The 19,569-nt window shown below is 36.7% G+C and overlaps 1 protein-coding gene across 6 annotated transcripts in view; it reads left to right on the forward strand.

Moving 5' to 3' along the window:
• The window catches only part of HIPK3 (homeodomain interacting protein kinase 3), a 92,453-nt gene that overhangs the window by 26,332 nt on the left and 46,552 nt on the right, over positions 1 to 19,569 (forward strand). For all 6 annotated transcript variants that reach the window (XM_072791070.1, XM_072791075.1, XM_072791071.1 and 3 more), the window contains exon 2: positions 4,881 to 5,979. In XM_072791070.1, the coding sequence (XP_072647171.1) occupies positions 4,881 to 5,979 (1,099 nt within the window). The remainder of the gene's footprint in view (positions 1 to 4,880; positions 5,980 to 19,569) is intronic.

A 19,569-nucleotide genomic window follows, 5' to 3' on the forward strand; every position in this document is an offset into this window, starting at 1 on the left:
CTCAAAAAGGAAGGACATTCTGAGACGTAAATGCAACATGGATGAACCTTGAATACGTTTTGCTAAGTGAATAAGTCAGTTAATAGAGCAAATGCTGTATAATTTCATCATATAAGTACCTAGAATAGTTAAATTCTTACAGAGTATAGAATGGTGATTGCCAGGGGCTGGGGGCAGGGACAGTGGACAGTTATTGTTTAGTGGATAGTTTCAGTTATAGAAGAGGAAAAAAGTTCTGGAGATGGGTCGTGGTGATGGTTGCACGACAGTGTGCATATACTTAGTGCCATTGATCTGTACACTTCAAAATGGCAAATTTTGTGTTATGCATATTTTATTATTTAAAAAATAAATTTAAAAATTGAGGTTTGAACAACTAGAAGGAGAAAATTGTATAAGGAGAAATGAAGGGCACCATTGCCTTTACTGATTTATTTGTGATGTCACAGTACACTTGAAAGAAGAACCCAATTGCATGTGGGCTTTATATAAGTTTGGCAGAATTATTCAGAATTTTCATATTGGGGGCAGCCTGGGTGGCTTAGCGGTTTAGTGCCTGCCTTCAGCCCAGGGCGTGATCTTGGAGACCTGGGATCCAGTCCCATGTTGGGCTCCCTGCATGGCGCCTGCTTCTCCTGCCTGTGTCTCTGCCTCTCTCTCTCTCCCTCTTTCTCTCTCTCTCTCTCTCTCTGTCTGTCTTGAATAAATAAATAAAATAAAAAAAAGAATTTTCATATTGGTTAATATATTGAATGTAAGATAGTAAAGTATTTCGGTTTTTGCTCCCTCCCTCCCTTTTAAGGAAGCCTGGAAAGGATAAAAGAAGGAAACAGTTCGTGGTGGTCAGACCCATGCTTGTGGGTGTCAGTATTGGTTACGTTGCTGTTTTGGTAATTGTAAAAGGACGTGAAGAATTTGGATTGAATTCAGATGGGTCTTAAAGTCTTTTAGGAGGTTGGAAAAAAAAAGGCCTATTAATCAAAGTTAAAGTACCTGAGATTATTAAGCTTAAGGAATGGAAGCCTAATAGTTGCTTTAACAGGAGTCTTCACAATCCTCTGAATGATATATTATAGGCAGGCAGCCCCAGCTTACAAAGGGGTAGTATTTCAAAACTTCATTTCTTAGTCAGTTGATAAGAACAAATGAAAAAGTCATGAATAATACAGCTATAGGGGTGTAATGTAGTTTGAATTGCAATGAAAAATAATGGGAAGTAATAGTATTTTACTGAGTCAATGTTTTGGACTCAATGGACTTAAGCAGCTCTTGTTCTTTGCTTACTGTACTCTATAAAATCCATCAACTCCAAGTAGAAGATACTCTTATCATGTCATGAGTTTATCTGATGGAGGGTTGAGAAAAGGGAAATACTTAATACGTGGATATGGCAGGTAGTCACCGTGGCTAAGTTAATTAGTAATTTAGAGTTCTTTCCTTGTGGTCTTTTATAACAGCTATCTCCAGCACCACCTCCATCCCTTTCTTATGTGCTATGTATGTTATGTGATTTTCCTATCTGTTTATTTTCTAAAGTCCCCTTTGAGATTGACCCCCACATGGCACAGTGGTTGGTAAGGGATAATTTTCTGAGCTTTCTTTAGGTGAGCTTGATTGGGACGTTTGGCTTGTTTGCCTTCTAGCTTGACATGTTGGGGGGAAAAAGTAAGAACAGCAGGATTCTGAAATTGTAGTAGTTTCTTAAATATCTCTAGGTCAGTTACCTGGATTTTAGCTGTTATCCATGTGACACTTTGATTTAAAATCACATGGATTGGCCAAAAGTTGTATGTGTTTTATTCCCTAAGACTTCATCCTGATTTTTTTTTTAGACTCAAGGGCCCTGAATTAGTAGGACTTGAATTTGCTACAGTTTTTGTACAGACGATCACTTTTTTCTCAGATGTTAGTGTGAATCAAAATGGCCTTGACCACACCACAGACCTACTGAATCAGAATCTTTCTGGGTGGGATTTTAATTCCCCCCTCCTTTTTAAAAGAGATTTTATTATTTATTTGAGAGAGAGAATGCACAAGCAGGGGGAGCAGCAGGCAGGAAAGGAAGAACCAGGCTCCCTACTGAGCAGAGCCATATGCGGGTCTCAATCCCAGGACCTTGGGATCATGACCTGAGCCGAAGGCAGATGCCAAACCCACTGAATCACCCAGGTGCCCCTCTGGGTGGAATTTCAAATATATATTTACTTATTTATTTAACTTTTTATTAAGGAAAGATGTAAACATAATTCAAAAGTAGAATTCCTTTTTACTATCAAGATCCTATAATGAACAATTTATGGCTAATCTTATTTTATTCATATCTTCATTTTTTTCTTCTTTATTATTTTGAAGCAAATCCCAGATGTATTATTTCATTTCTTTTTTTTTTTGTATTATTTCATTTCTAAATATGGAATGTACATATTTTAAGAAGTTTCTCAGATCATTCAAAAACTTATTTTGAACAGCAATACACATACATAGTAAAGTGGTGAAAAGGGTGTGCGGTGAAAAGTAAATCTTTGTCATCGCCCCCAGTATTCTTGTTACTTTTCTAAGAGACAAATCTACAGTTTCTTTATGTATGTATAGGTAATTCCATGTATATGCAATCATATATACATGCAATTCTTTTTTATTATTCATGATAATATCTATTGTAAAGTACACATTTTTCTGAATCTTGTTTTTTCATATAACAATATGGGAATCAATCCATAACAGGGTAAATTGTTTTCATTCTTCTTTTTTTTTTAGGATTTATTTATTTATTTGAGAGAGAGGGAGAGAGTGAGTGCTGCACATGCATGCCAGTGGAGAGACAGGCAGTCAGAGGGAAAGATAATCTCAAGCAGACTCACTGCTGAGCAGAGAGCCCCCTGCAGGCTTTCGCTATCCTGAGATCATGACCTGAGCTGAGACCAAGAGTTGGTTGCTTAGCCAACTGAGCCACCCAGGTGCCCAATTGTCAGTTTTGTTAGACATTGCTGAATTGCTTTTCTACCATCTTTCTATGGTATGCATAGTTTTCCAGACTCACTGGTTCCATTTTAAAAATGCTTTTCACGTCTCTCCTATTTATGTTCAAGCTTTTCTTTAAATCTGAAAGTATATTTATTATAATAGCTGTTTTAGAAAGTTTCATCTCTGAGTTTCATCACCTGTCTATTTCTGTGGGTGTGGGTCACAGAAGTGGTTTGAAAGGGCAATGCTAAATTACTGAAGATAAGATTGGGGAGCCTCACAAACAGCATTAAATGAATTAGCAGATGGGTTCAATATGGTTAGAAGGAGTTTTCACCGTGGCTTTGCCTCATTAAAATAAAAGGAGATAAATTGGTGGAATATTGAAATCTCTTCTGATGCTAAATGAAATGGTTTAGAACTCCAGGATTTCAGTTTATGATTTTCTCTTACACCCTGAACATCTTATTAATTTGTCTAATAAAGTTTTATTACTCATTCTTACCAGAGGCAAGTCAGCTTAGGAATGTGGTAGGTAGTTAAGAAGGAATGTTTAGGGGGCACCTGGTTGGCTTCTTTGGTGTAGAGCATGTGATTCTTGATCTTAGGGTTGTAAGTTCCAGCCCTGTGTTGGGTATAGAGATTACTTAAAAATAAATAGTTTAAAAAATAAGCGTTTAGGAGGTTTAAGGAGGCATAAATTTATGCCTTTTATCTGACGGGCAATGTATTTTCCTGTTCCTTTACTATACTCTAGCTATGTGACCTTAACCAGTTACCTAGTTCCTCTGAGTTTTTCTTAATAGCCAATTGGGGAAATACTAGTATGACTAAATAAAATGTTACAAATAAAGCATTTATTAAAATGCTTGCATATTAAGGCCTTCAGTTGGTGAAGTTGGTGACTTATATAAAAGGTGATTTATGTAATCTGAAGAGAAACTAGAGTAATTGTCATTTTAAATATTGTGTATATTTCCTATTTTGGAGACAATCTCTTGTCTTTGAATAAAAGAATTTATGTTTGATTCATTAAAACAGAGACTTCCCAGATTTTTAAATTGTAGAGCTTGGAAATATTTTTAAATTAATTTGACCAACTCACATTTATTGAACAGACTCTATATCCTGGGCACTTTGCTTTGGATCTAGTGTGAAAGACTGATGGATACACTGACAGCTACAATGTAATGTAATATCATGTCATGAATGCTGATTAGAAGAACATAGAAGCTTTTATAAGAGCCCTGAATGCCCAAGTTGGGCCGTGAGAGTGAGTGGCAAGTGTGTGTCCCTAGAAAATCATCAGCAAGAAGGTATTGCAGCACTTTGATTTGAATGTAAAGAAGTCTACTTAAATGTACAAGGATGGTTGTGGAAAAAGACATTAAGTAAAGAGAACACCATACAAACCTTTATCTGGCTTATTTACTTATTTTTACAATTGATCATTTTTCCTGAGGCAGTTCTTGAGCTTTAGATTTAAGGAATGTGACATATTAATGTAAGTTATTTTGTAGTCATTGGTTCATAAATGATAATTTGGTGATAGAATGCTTTACCTTTGCCAGATGTGTATAGTTTAGGGATCTGTGCTTTTCCTTTTGGAGGAAAAATGGTTCATATAGTTTCTAGGGCATATCTTGACGATTGCAGTTGCTTGGTAAATATTTTTTGATTAAATGAATGCACTCAACGCTTTATTCCCAGCCTTTTATGCAATACCTAAAATAGCTAAAGCACTAATAAGCTAAAATAAAGATACTGAAATGTTATCTTCTCCAAGGGAAAAAAATTCTTAATTATTTTTAAAAATTATGGACTCTACCCTTGAAAGTTTTCTTCATGAGATTTAAAATTAAGAACAATTTTTTTTTTGTAGTTAACATGTCCTTTTTCTTTTTTCTCCCCCTCAGGTATGGCCTCACAAGTCTTGGTCTACCCACCGTATGTTTATCAAACTCAGTCAAGTGCCTTTTGTAGTGTGAAGAAACTCAAAATAGAGCCAAGCAGTTGTGTATTCCAGGAAAGAAACTATCCACGGACCTATGTGAATGGTAAAAACGTTGGAAATTCTCATCCTCCCACGAAGGGTAGTGTTTTTCAGACAAAGATACCATTTAACAGACCTCGAGGACACAACTTTTCGTTGCAGACAAGTGCTGTTGTTTTAAAAAACACTGCGGGTGCTACAAAGGTGATAGCAGCTCAGGCGCAACAAGCTCAAGTGGAGGCACCTCAGATTGGGGCGTGGCGACACAGATTACATTTCCTAGAAGGCCCCCAGCGATGTGGATTGAAGCGCAAGAGTGAGGAGTTGGATAATCATAGCAGCGCAATGCAGATTGTTGATGAATTGTCCATACTTCCTGCAATGTTGCAAACCAACATGGGAAATCCAGTGACAGTTGTGACAACTACCACAGGAACAAAACAGAATTGTACCACTGGAGAAGGTGACTATCAGTTAGTACAGCATGAAGTCTTATGCTCCATGAAAAACACTTATGAAGTCCTTGATTTTCTTGGTCGAGGCACTTTTGGCCAGGTAGTCAAATGCTGGAAAAGAGGGACAAATGAAATTGTAGCAATCAAAATTTTGAAGAATCACCCATCTTATGCACGTCAAGGTCAAATAGAAGTGAGCATATTAGCAAGGCTCAGTACTGAAAATGCTGATGAATATAACTTTGTACGAGCTTATGAATGCTTTCAGCACCGTAACCATACTTGTTTAGTCTTTGAGATGCTGGAACAAAACTTGTATGACTTTCTGAAGCAAAATAAATTTAGTCCCCTGCCACTAAAAGTAATTCGACCTATTCTTCAACAAGTGGCCACTGCACTGAAAAAATTGAAAAGTCTTGGTTTAATTCATGCTGACCTCAAACCAGAGAATATTATGTTGGTGGATCCTGTCCGGCAGCCATATAGGGTTAAGGTGATAGACTTTGGGTCGGCCAGTCATGTATCAAAGACTGTCTGTTCAACATATCTACAGTCTCGGTACTACAGGTAGGTGACATCTACTTTTTGGCTATTTAATAAATGTTGAATTTTGGCTAAAGGAAATAATTTGGTGTGTGTACATGGTGAAAAAGATGGCTTGGATAAATAAAGAAATCAAGACATGATTAGCTTAGGTTTGAGGTGTTAAAAGGTTTTTTTAAATTTTTTTTTTTTAATTTATTTATGATAGTCACAGAGAGAGGCAGAGACACAGGCAGAGGGAGAAGCAGGCTCCATGCACCGGGAGCCCGACATGGGATTCGATCCTGGGTCTCCAGGATCGCGCCCAGGGCCAAAGGCAGGCGCCAAACCGCTGCGCCACCCAGGGATCCCGGTTTTTTTAAATTTAAGCATAAAATCTGCCCAAACAGAATAGGAATCTCTACTGCACTTCCAAGCCAAAGACATTTGGTTGGTTATTTTTATTGTTAATGGAAGACCTGGAGGAATGATAGATTATTAGTGACGATCAAACAGAAGTTTTCAAATGTTGGGAAAGGATTTATAGTAATTTTTGTATTTATCTTTGGGCATTTCCGCACTTAACTAGTTTATTAAAGACAATCAGATGTAACTGAATACTTAGAAAGAAGAATTCAAAAAAGTTATTCTGATTAGCTATTTTAAGATTCAGACACACTTTCATGGCTGCCTTGAATGTTCAGGACACTTTTCCATAACCAATTTGATTATGCTCTTTCCATGTTATGGGTAATGCTGTTTGGTGTTGGTGCTGTGGGGAGAATTTAAAGAAAATAATTTCCATGTAAATACTGATAAAGTGCTATAGTGTCATGATTAATATAATGCTAGCTTGGAGTATAATAGGTAGTCTTAAGTGCTATGATTACAAGATTCAAAATATCTTCTTCAATAGGTAAAATGGATTTGGATTTGTAGTTTTATAATTTTGAGAAATTGCTTTCATTTCAGCTAGAATGAATTTGTGGTCTTGGTGTACTTTAGGGCTCCAACACAGTGGGCAAATACAGGAGCTGCCAACATTGGCCATCAATAATTTAGTGAATAGACAGATACATGCAGTTTATTGTTGGGAATTGTTAGAATATGAGGATTATAAATTTAGACCCAGCAAGGGGTAGTTATTTTCCAGTGTTTTTTGTTTTGTTTCATTTTTGTAAGATTTATTTACTTTTAGAGAAAGAGAGAACACATTCGTGAAAGTGAGCACTACTAAGGACAAGTGGGAGGAGGGCCAAAGGGAGAGGTTACAAGCAGATCTGTGCTGTGAGTCAGACTGGGGGCTCGATCCCACGATCCTGAGATCATGACCTGAGCCAAAATCAGAGTCAGATGCTTAACTGACTGAGCCACCCAGGTGACCCTATTTTATAATACTGTATCTACCTTTGTAATTTATCTCTCACCCTGATAAGTTTCTTGCAAATATGTGCCTTAGTATCCCGGACAAGATCTAGGAGAAATTAATTAGCTACCACAAAGATCAACTCCAAATATATGCCTTAGATTAGTAGGTCATTAGGAGTCCCACATTTAGGAATGCCTAGGTGGCTCAGCAGTTGAGCGTCTGCCTTCGGCTCAGGTCATGATCTCCGGGTCCAGGGATCAAGTCCTACATCAGGCTCCCTGCAGGGAGCCTGCTTCTCCCTCTGCCTATGTCTCTGCCCGCCTCTCTTTCTCTCTCATGAATAAATAAATAAAATATTAAAAAAGGAGTCTCACATTTATGTCAGTGATAATTTATTAAAATATGTATTAGAAATTAGGAATATAGCCTAATTTATTCTTTAATATATTCCAGATTGTAAGATTTTTAGTATCAGAGTGCTAGATACTATTCCTATTTAAATGGTTTAAAAGATATTATAATTGTGTCAGGTAGTAAGTCTTATTTAATAGATCACATAATTACATTTATTTGGTCCTGTATATTTCTGACAGATTTTCTTTTAATATAATGGAATACAGGATTAGCTTTTGTTCATTTTTTTTCCAGAAAAAATGGTTTTAAAATCTTAACAGAATGAGAAGAATAGTGGATTTTTCCTTCCCTTTGTGCTCTATGGATTCCGTCTTAAGAGCTTTTAGTTGTCAGCTAGCATATTACATAAACCCCCAGGCTCCAGCTGCTTGGGCTCTATATTTAGTTCACTTGTTAGTAAATGACTTCATTTTATTTGGGTCCTGCATTATACTGCATATCAGATTTAGCTCTGTGTGATACCTAGACTCCTTTTCTTTATTTGAAATCTTCTGGATTACAGTTAAAAACAAAACTTTTTTTTATTACTTGAACATTTATTAAACATTTATTAAATGCTTCAAGAAAGTAAAGGAAATCCTTTAAAAAGCAATCTGAAATGCTAAATATTTTATAATGTTGATTTCTAGCATTAGGCCTTTGCACAAATATTAGCCTCTATTGGGAATGAAAAAAACCCTATGAATAATTGCTAAGTGTGATTAGTAAGTTTCTAATTTGTTTTTAAGTATAAATTTCAAGTAGATAATTTTCAGAAATTCAGATGGTGTATACTGTTGCTAAATTATAGGTTCTGTGTTTAGAGTAAAAAAAAATTAGGTTCTTATTTGTAAGCAAGGGCTCATGTTCGTAGCATTTTGGTTGATGTTGCTTGGGTAAAAACATTTATAAAAGGACTTTATGTTAATTAGATCCAAGTGTTAGAAAAATTAGTATTAAGGTACACTGGTGAAAATGTCTTATAGTCCTTAGTATCCATGTAGTTTTGCATGAAAATAACAGGTAACCTTTAATCTTTTTCAATATTTGTTCACCAGTTTTGGCTTAGTTTTTGACTAAGATTACTTAAAATTTGGTTAGACAGTAAGCAAAATTGTCTTATATTTGATTTTTACCTCTTTGTTAAAAATATGTTGTATTTTAAAAAACGAAAGCAGGAAGTGGAAACTTACCAAATTAAATATTTTTGAGCTAATCACAGTATGAACACACCCAAGTTCCAAGGTAAACGATTTGTGTTTAAACACAGGTTCATGTGTTACTCTATTTCTTTGAACTGTGCAACACAGAAATGTAGTAGGGATATCTTAAAATAGACTGGGGACAGTGGCCAGAAATTGTTGACTACTATAGATGGTGAGGCTGTCTACCTCTTGCAGTGATATAAGCCAGAAGTACATGCTAAGGGCATTGATTTGCTCAAGGTCAGCATGTTCTAAATTCAGCTGCGTGAGTATGGTTTCTGTCAAGAACACACAGAGCTCTTGAATGCATAAAAGGTTTTAGCAGCAGAAGGTGCTGTGTTTATGAGGTGTGGTGGCAACATTCAGGTCATGAATATCTTTTTCTTTTAAATGTAGAATTCTAGCCTGTGGTTTGAGTCATTTCAGAACATAGAGACAGGAAAGTAGACTGTAAAGTAACCTGGAAAGCAGTTGTATTTATTATTAGTTTACTGATTAACGTTGTATTAATTGTTGAGGTAAAAAATGTTTTCTGTTTTGCCTGTAAGAGTTAACAGAATGGTGTGTAATAACCAATTAACTCAGGTTTGCCAGGTTTTGTTTAGGGTATTCCCATCCCCTTATGCCTTTTTAGACCAAGAGTATCGAAGACAAAGTTCCTGTAACAAAGTTAGGATCTGTAGAATGACCCACACAATAATAATTAATACTTTATACAGAGTACTCTATAATAACAGAAGACTGTGTATGTATATTACATTTTTTTCAAGTGCTTTTATGTAATTTCCTAGTTTATTTCTGTCTATCTGTATGAATTAGGTAAGACAATTGGTAGAATTCCTATTGAATAAGTAGAAAACTGAGGCTTATAGAAGTCAAACAGGTCCAAATTCACACTACAAGTTTAACTGAGTTTTTGTTGTACTTCTTGTGTCCTGGCACTGTGTTAGGGATGCAGAAGTGATTAAAATGTGTTTCATCACTTAATGGAGGAGAAAAATAATTTGTATCAAGAAGTCTTAGTGTACAGGTGTGTGCAGGATGCTGTGGGAACACAGAGGAGAGCACTAAGCCTCATTGGAGGGCTCAAAGAAGGGTTCTGTTGAGAAATGAGCCTTGAATGAGCCTTAAGAGTAGAGGAGGATTTAGGATTGATGAGTATTAAAGTGTTCTCTCAACCACCATTACCTGAAAAAGCACAGTATTGGCTGAAATTACTGATAATATCTTCTGTATATCATAAAATAGCTGTTTGTGTGTGTGTGTGTGTGTGGGAGAATCATTAGACAAAAGGTTGTCAACTGGGATTTAACAATTTCGTTAAGATTTTATTTATTTTAGAGAGTGCATACAAGTGGGAGAGGGGCATAGGGCGAGGGAAAGACTCTCAAGCAGATCCCCTGCTGAGGATAAAGCCTGCCATGGGGCTTGATCCCACCACCCCAAGATCATGACCTGAGCTGAAATCAAAGTCAGATGCTGACTGAACTACCCAGACACTCCCTGTTTTAACAGAAGTTTCCAAAGTCTAATGAAATGGTTTTCAGTGTCCTACATTGTGGCCACAGATATAGATTATTTTAAATCTATATGTATACATATATGTATAAATAATAATATATATATCAGACTTTTATTTTTTAAATTAAAAAAAAATATTTATTTATTCATGAGAGATACAGAGAGGGAGAGTGAGAGAGGCAGACACACAGGCAGAGTGAGAAACAGGTTCTGTGCAGGGAATTTGATGTGGGACTCAATCCCAGGACTCCAGCACCATGCCCTGAGCCAAAGGCAGACACTCAACCACTGAACCACCAAGGCATCCCCTATATCAGACTTTCAAATAAAAATTTGACAGGGCTCTTAAAGGTTTTTTTTGAACAACTTTATTGAGGTACAATTCACATACCATGAACTTTAGCCATCTGAAGTGTAGAACTCAATGTTTTTTAGTATATTCACGGTTGGGCATCATCACCTACAATGAATTTTAGAATATTTTCCTAACCCCTAGCAGGGAGTCCTTTCCTGTACCCGCTAGCCATCATGCCCCAGTCTCCCTATTCTCCAGGCCCTAGGCCACCAAAAAATCTGTATCTCTATAGATTTGTACATTCTGAGCATTTCATATAAATGAAGTCATACAATATGTGGTCCTTTTTGACTTTTTTTTTTTCATGTAGCATAATGTCTTCAAGGTTCCTCCATGCTGTGGCTACATAGTATTCCATTGTATAGATACACCATATTTTATGTAGCCATTCATCATTTGATGGAGACCTTTTAAAATTTGATCAGTGGAAAGACATATGAGTAGAAAACTGTAAAATGGTCTACAGTTAAGTCTTTCAAGATATTTATTGCATATCAAGTGTAAAGTATTATGCAGGGTGCTGGTTTATTCATTGAGGAGCAGAAATGTAGACCTTAACCATTATGGTGCTTTCATTCTAATGGGTAGACAATGAAAAAGGTAAAGTAGTACTCTCCAATGGAAAGAAACAGGGAAAGAGTATAACAGGATACTTACTATTTTTTGTTTTTTAACTTTTTGCTTTGAAATAATTTTAGACATAAAATTTGCAAAAATATTACAAAGAATTCCTACATACCTTTCACCAGGATTCTTCAAATGTTTCAATTTCAAACATTTTACCACCCTAGTTTTGTCATTCTTTCTCTGTGTGTGTACACACACACACACACATTTTTTCTTGCAGTATTTGAGGGTGAGTTTCAGTTCTAAGGCCCCTTTACCTCTAAATACATCTTTGTGTATTTCCTAAACAAAAGGCACATTTTACCAATTTCCTCACTAATGGCTTCTTTCCTGCCCAAAATTCAATCAAAGATCACACATTATATCATTTGCCATGTATGTCCCTTCAGTGTACTCTCATCTGGAATAGTTCCTTGGTTCTTTCTTTGTCTTTCTTAACCTGACACTTTTTTTTTTATAGTAGGCTCCATGCCCAGTGTGGAACCTAATGTGAGGCTTGAACTCATGACCCAAAAATCAAGACCTGAACTGAGATCAAGAGTCACTAACTGACTGAGGCATCCAGGCACCCCTACCCTGACACTTTTAGAGAGTACCGGATAGTTATTTTGTAGAATGCTTCTCAGTTTTGGGTTGTCTGATGTTTTCAGGTTATGCATTTTTAGAATAACTTCACAGAAGTGATTTTGTATCCTCACATATTGGGAGGCACATGATGTCATTTTTCCACGTTACTGATTAACTTTGATCACCTGGTTGAGGTGGTGACTGCCAGATTTTTCCACTGTAAGGTGTTTTTTTTTTCCCTTTGTTATTAGTAAGTATTTTGTGAAGAGGAACTTTGATATTAGTCTACTACTTTCTCATCTTATTTTCATGAACCAGTTTTAGCATCCCTTGGTGAATGTGGCCTTAAACAATTACAATTATGGGGTTATGAAATTTTCTAATTCTGTCATTCCTGTATAGGGAATTCTTTTATAAGGAAGAATTTTCTTTTATTTAGTTTTTTAGTTTCTGTATGGACTCATGGATTCATGTTTAATGGGTTATATATACTCTGTTACTTGTTCTTATTTGTTTTACTGAATGATTGTCCTAAACTGTCGAACAGGAACCACTTTGCCATGGCCCCATCTTCCCTTGAGTGCTTACTTTCTGGAACCATAAGGTGTTCCAGACTGACTTTGTACCCTCCTGCCTCATCCCTAATAGTGGCTATTTCTGTAAGGAGCTCTGGTTCCTTTTATTAGAGAATGATTTTTAGAAAACAAAATGAATGCTAGTACCAGATGTGCTCATTAGTACTAAGTGTTATAGCATTTACATCCTTTAAGTGGCAAAGCTGGAAAATGCATGCATGTGTGTGTGTGTGTGTTAGTGTAATTCTGTATCTGTTTATATATTAAAACCACAAATTCATACAGCTATGTCCAATTCTGACACCTCAGAGTTTATTCTGTCTTTGTTCCATTTGGATTATTTATAATCCCTTTTATGATACAAGGAAACTTGGCTCTCTTTATCCACCATACGTTACTTATTAGCTCAAATCTAGAATACATTTTAATGTAGTTTTAGCATTACTGCCCATGCCATTGCTAATTATAGCCAGAGTACAACATTTATTTACAGATCTCTTATTCTTTAGCCGTAGACTTGGAGCAGGTAGTCAAAATACCGCATTTTAAGTTCTTCTCCAAACCTTCACCTTCAAGTGTGATTGTATTGTTTATTTGAAATGTATCTAAGTTCATTTCTTTGTATATCACTTTGGGCCCATCCATGTCCTTGTTCGTTTGACTATTTGAAACATCAGTGTGGTTCTAAAAATTAGAACTATGCTAAAACCTTCAGAAGTGTCACACTCCCTCCTTACCATCTTTCCCACCTTATTCCTACTTAACCCCTTTTAATAACCATTATCATTAGTTTTGTTTTATTCTTCGTGTGTGTGTGTGTGTGTGTGTGTGTATGTATTTGTGTGTTTTGGGGGTATGTAAACAGATAAAAATTTCTTCAGTTTCCCTTCTTACAGGAGAGGTAACATGTTGTAGATACCTGTTTGCACTTGGCTGTTTTTCCTTAACAGTGTTTCTTGGAAATCACTTCATGTCAGTTCATAGAGATCTTTCTCATTCTATTTTATTGCTGAATAGTACTTCGTTATGTGGATTACCATTACCATGGATTACCATACCTCTGCCTGAATCAGAGGAAGTGTAATGTTAGCTGGGTTATTCAGCTGCTTTCCTAATTATTGAAGTAATGTCTCCCAATTACATTACAAGAATAGTTTTGTGCATATACATATTGGTAATTGTTCAAGTTGTATCTTCAAGGTAAATTTTCAGAAGTGGGATTATTTAGTCAGAAGGTAAATGCATATATAGTTTTGTTAAATATCTAAAATTTCTCTCAGAACTGTATCAGTTTGCATTCTTACCAACAGCATACAGTAGTGCCTGTTTCTCTATAGCCTTGCTAGCAGAATGTTATTCTTTAATAGTTTTGCCATTCAGATGGCATTTTGATTGGCAAAAATTATTGATTTACGTAGTTTTAATTTGCATGTCTCGTTATGAGTGAAGTTAAATATCTCATGTTTAAGGGTCATATTAAAATTGTACAAGTGGTGCCTGGGTGTCTCAGCTGGTTAAGCATCTGATTCTTCATTTCAACTCAGGTCATGATCTCAGGGTGGTAAGATTGAGCCCAGCTTTGGGCTCCCTGCTCAATGGGAAGTCTGCTTCTCTCCTTTCTCTCCTTCTGTCCCTCCCCCTGCTCGAATGCATGCTCTCTCTCTAAAATCTTTTTAAAAGAAATGTGGGTATGAGTGTGAATGCCTGTTCATATCTTTTGCCCATTTTTGTATTAAGAGATTGGTTCTTTGTCCATCAGTTTTTTTTTTTTTTATTTTTATTTATTTATGATAGGCACACAGTGAGAGAGAGAGAGGCAGAGACACAGGCAGAGGGAGAAGCAGGCTCCATGCACCGGGAGCCCGATGTGGGATTCGATCCCGGGTCTCCAGGATCGCGCCCTGGGCCAAAGGCAGGCGCCAAACCGCTGCGCCACCCAGGGATCCCTGTCCATCAGTTTTATTTTATTTTATTTTATTTTATTTTATTTTTATTTTTTTTTTTTAAAGATTTTATTTATTTATTCATGATAGTCACAGAGAGAGAGAGAGGCAGAGAGACACAGGCAGAGGGAGAAGCAGGCTCCATGCACCGGGAGCCCGACGTGGGATTCGATCCCGGGTCTCCAGGATCGCGCCCTGGGCCAAAGGCAGGCGCTAAACCGCTGTGCCACCCAGGGATCCCTTATTTTTATTTTTTAAAGATTTTATTTTTTCATGGGACACACAGACACACACACACACACACACACAGAGAGAGAGAGGCAGAGACACAGGCGGAGGGAGAAGCAGGCTCCATGTATGAAGCCTGATGTGGGACTTGATCCCGGGTCTCCAGGATCACGCCCTGGGCTGAAGGTGGCGCTAAATTGCTGAGCCACCTGAGCTGCTCTATCCATTAGTTTTATATCTCTTATATATATGGGATGGTGATTTTTTTTTTTCATTCTGAATTTTTTTTTTTTTTTTTTTTTGCCAGAGAGAGGTTGGCATGCAGGGAAGGAATGGGGAGAGGGAGAGCAAGAGAGAAAGAATCTTAAGCGGTCTCCATGCCTAGCAGAGGCATGCTGGGTTTGATCTTACCACCCTGAGATCATGATCTGAGCTGAAATCGGATGCTTAATCAACTAAACCACCCAGCGGCCTCCTGTGTGGAGGCCAGTTTTATGGCCAGTTTTATCAGTCTTCTCTTTCATTGTCTCTGGATTTTAATTCATAGTTAGAAAGCCTTTTCCCTTGCTGAGTTCAAAGAGAGATTCATCTATTCCATCTAGTCCTTAATGAATTACATTTTAAATATTTAGATCTGTATTTTAAGTTTATTCTTATAATTTGTGTGAGTTGTGGATGTAATGTTATTTTTCTTTTTTTTCAAATAGCTAATCAGTTGTGGGGACTTTAGATTGGGTAGACAGGGAAAAATGTCTAAGGACATGATACATTAAACTGGGGCCTGGAGACCACTAACCCGAGTGGGTAGAATGAGAGCCTTGGGCAAAGAAGGAGCTTATGTGAAGGCTCTGAGGTTGGAAAGAGTTTGGTAAGTAAAGAATCCGAAAGCCTGCCAGTGAGACTTAGGAATAGTGGAGTGGATAAAGTAGGGGTGTGATTTGAGGTTGGAGGGAGCTGCTATGGTTTATGTTTTAATCATTCTGGCTGCTATTTGTAGGGAGAAGAGGACCGGAATGAGTGTAGGAGTAGGCAAACCATTAGGAAAGACACATTAAGGTAACCCATACATAGAGAGGATGTGGTGGCAGTGGCAAGAAATGGATACATTGGTATTAGTGTGGTTATTTTGCTTTTTTACTAGGATGCTCCCTGCCCCCCATCCCAGGGGAAAAAGGCTTTGTTGTGGTTGATATTTGTTAACTTGTGTGTGAATTTAGACATGCACTTCACTTCTGTGGATATCTATATCTATATGTATTTAATACCAAGTGTTAAAACTTTTCATTAAAGCTAAACAGAAACAAAACCAAAGGAACCTGGAAAACTCGCCATTACTGATATTTTAGAAGTGACTGCCTGCCTGAATCAGAGGAAGTGGAATGTTAGGCTTTGAAATTTCTTTAGGCTAACTCACATTTTTGTTACTACAGTTGAATTATTTCAGGCTGGTTTGTTTTTTATAATTTTCCCAAGTCATGGTTAGTAATTCTCTCCTAAAAATGACTACTTTTTGTTACCATTTAAGATAAACTTTTTTTAAAAAAAGACTTTATTTATTTATTCCTGAGAGAGAGAAAAAGAAAGAGAGAGAGAGAGGCTGAGACACAGGCAGAGGGAGAAGCAAGCTCCATGCTGGGAGCCCGACGGCGGGACTTGATCCCGGGACTCCAGGATCACGCCCTGGGCCAAAGGCAGGTGCTAAGCCGCTGAGCCATCCAGGGATCCCTCATTGTAATTTCCTATAGATTATTCTGTGAAACTGTTAAATAGAATCTTCATATGTGAACTCCTTTAGATATTAATTGAAAAGATTAATTGTAAGACAGTAATGAGGCAATAGAGAAAATTTGGATGTCACATGATAACATGATATTAGGGATTTTTTTTTAATGTGTGGAAATAGCATTGTGGGGTTTTTTTTTTTTTAAAGGGAATGAGTGAGGGAGAAGAAGGGAGAGAATCACACCCTCAATTTGGAGCCTGATGTGGGGTCTGAGACCATGACCTGAGCCAAAATCAAGAGTCAGAAAGTTACATACTGAACCATCCAGGTGTCCCTCATTGTGGTTATTATTATTTTTAAGTTAGTTGTTGAAGTGTTTATAAGTGAAATTATGTATCTCCGATTTGCTTACTACCACCTAGTGGTAACCAGTAATAATAGTTTTATTTATTTATTTTTATTTTTTATTTTTTTAATTTTTATTTATTTATGATAGTCAGAGAGAGAGAGAGAGAGAGAGAGAGAGAGAGAGGCAGAGACATAGGCAGAGGGAGAAGCAGGCTCCATACACCGGGAGCCCGATGTGGGATTCGATCCCGGGTCTCCAGGATCGCATCCTGGGCCAAAGGCAGGCGCCAAACCGCTACGCCACCTAGGGATCCCTAATAATAGTTTTAGACAGTCTTTTGTTGATGAATTGGTAATTCTTGAAGCTGGGTGGTTGGTAAATGTGGTTCAACTGTGTGTATCTGATATTTTCTATAATAAAACTAAATAAATACAGTTAGTACTTTAATACTTAAAATGCAAAAAGAAGGGTGGGTAGAATGGATAAATACGTGAAGGAGATTAAGAATATATTTATTGTGATGAATGCAAACTTCCCCCCCCACCAACTAGATGCTAAAAACAGTTATTATTATAGTTCTTAATGTTTACAAACCTGAAAATCCAAGGAATATCCTGGTAGTTTCCTAAGAGTGTGCTTTTATCAAAAGCAGGAGCTTTTTGGTATATAAACTTTAAAGTGTAAGATTCAGAATGTTTGATTAAATAGAATTGAAATTGGATCTTTTAGTCTTTAATGTACTAAGCTTTCGTGTAGCCCTTTGATATTACTATATCTACTTGCAATTGGGCTAATTTCCTTTAGTTTCATGAATGAGTGATTTAAGTCACTCAAATACTTTTATTTATTTATTTTTATTTTTTTTCAAATACTTTTAGATCAAGGTGTCTAGCTAAAAGGCTTTCCAAATTTTAGTTAACCACTCTGTTTTTTACTTTTATTTTTATTTTAAAAAACTTGTATTTATTTATTTTAGAGAGAGAGGGAGAGTGGGGGTGGGTGGAGGGCAGAAGGAGAGAGAGGGAATCTCAAGAAGCATACTTCCCAGTGAGCGCAGAGCCTGCTGTGAGGCTTGATCCCAAGGCCCTGAGCTTATGACCTGGGCCATAATCAAGAGTCGAGATGCTCAACCGACTGAGCCACCTAGGTGTCCTGTTTTTTACTTAGTGTTAGGCAGTCTTTTATTTCTGATAGGTGAAAAATTGAAATCTTGATTATTGGGGATCCCTGGGTGGCGCAGCGGTTTAGCGCCTGCCTTTGGCCCAGCGCGATCCTGAAGACCTGGGATCGAGTCCCACGTCGGGCTCCCGGTGCATGGAACCTGCTTCTCCCTCTGCCTGTGTCTCTGCCTCTCTCTCTCTCTCTCTCTCTCTCTGTGACTGTCATAAAAAAAAAAATAAAAAAAAAAAGAAATCTTGATTATTAATAGGAATCAAGAAAAACATCCTTTTATACTTTGTTTTGAAATTGTTTTATCAAATAATTTTAGATGTATATGTTATATTACCACAATTTTAGATATGTTAATATTTAGAAAGGAATGTTAAGTGTCTTTCTAAAAATTGCTATATAATATTAGAGCATTTTATACTTTGTACCCCTTTCTTGACATATTTCATTCTGAAAACATCTGTCTATACTGCTCCCTATGTTAGAAAAACAAATTGGACTAATTTGTAAACTGTACTATCATCTTGAGCTAACAATTTAGTGGCCAAAATTATTTTTAGTAATAGAACTTTTTTCATTTTTTATTGTGAAAAAGCATAACAATATCATCGTAAACATTTTAAAGCATCAGTTCATTAGTATTAGGGATGTTCACATTGTTGTAAAAACAGATCTCTAGAACTTTTTCATCCTGCACATTGGAAAATCAATACCCATTAAACAACACCGTTTTCCCCACTCTCCTGCCTCTAGTCACTTTTCTACTTTTTCTACTTTTTTTTTCTATGAATTTGACTTTAAATAAATATCTCATAGAAGGAGAATCATATAGGACTTGCCTTTTTGTGACAAGTGTATTTCACTAATAAAGTGTTCTCAAGGTTCACCCATGTTGTAGCATGTGTCAGAATTTCCTTCCTTTCTAAGGCTGAAAAATTCCATTTTTCATTCTACATTTTGTTTATCCGTTCTTTTATCACTGGACATTTGGGTTGCTTCTACCTTTGGGTTGTTGTGAATAGGGCTGCTATCAACATGAGCATACAAATATCTTTTCCAGTCCCTGCTTTTAGTTCTTTTGGGTATGTACCCAAAAGTGGGATGCTTCGATAATGTGGTAGTTCTATTTTTTGTGATTTTTTTCTATTATTTTGAATAAAAGCCTTTAATTTCAAAGGTTCTCAGTTTCCTTGTGCCATATGGATTTGGTTAAGGGTGCATATTGTCTCATGAATGTACTGTAATAGAATGTAATAACAGTCCTGACCTCACACACCTCAGAATGTATGTACCTGTTTGTTTCTGAGTCTTCAGCATTTTCCTGTGAATGCAATTCATCACTGAGGATGTTATTTACAGAGTGCCTGCAGTCACAGAAGAGTGCTAGTTTGGTGGCCAGTGAATAATTTAGGCATCAGCTGGTGTGGTGAGATTGTATTACTTAGGACAGAGATCTATATATGTGTTAAACTTTGACATTAAAAAGAACAAATGTTGCTTTTGTGAAGACAACACTGAATTCCAAAAATGTTAAATATATTCGTCTAAAAGCCAGTATACTAAATTCAAAATTATTTAACGTTTTTTAAATTATGAAAGTAATGGATGCT

Source organism: Canis lupus, chromosome 21 (assembly GCF_048164855.1).
Source record: "Canis lupus baileyi chromosome 21, mCanLup2.hap1, whole genome shotgun sequence".
Taxonomy (NCBI): domain Eukaryota; kingdom Metazoa; phylum Chordata; class Mammalia; order Carnivora; family Canidae; genus Canis; species Canis lupus.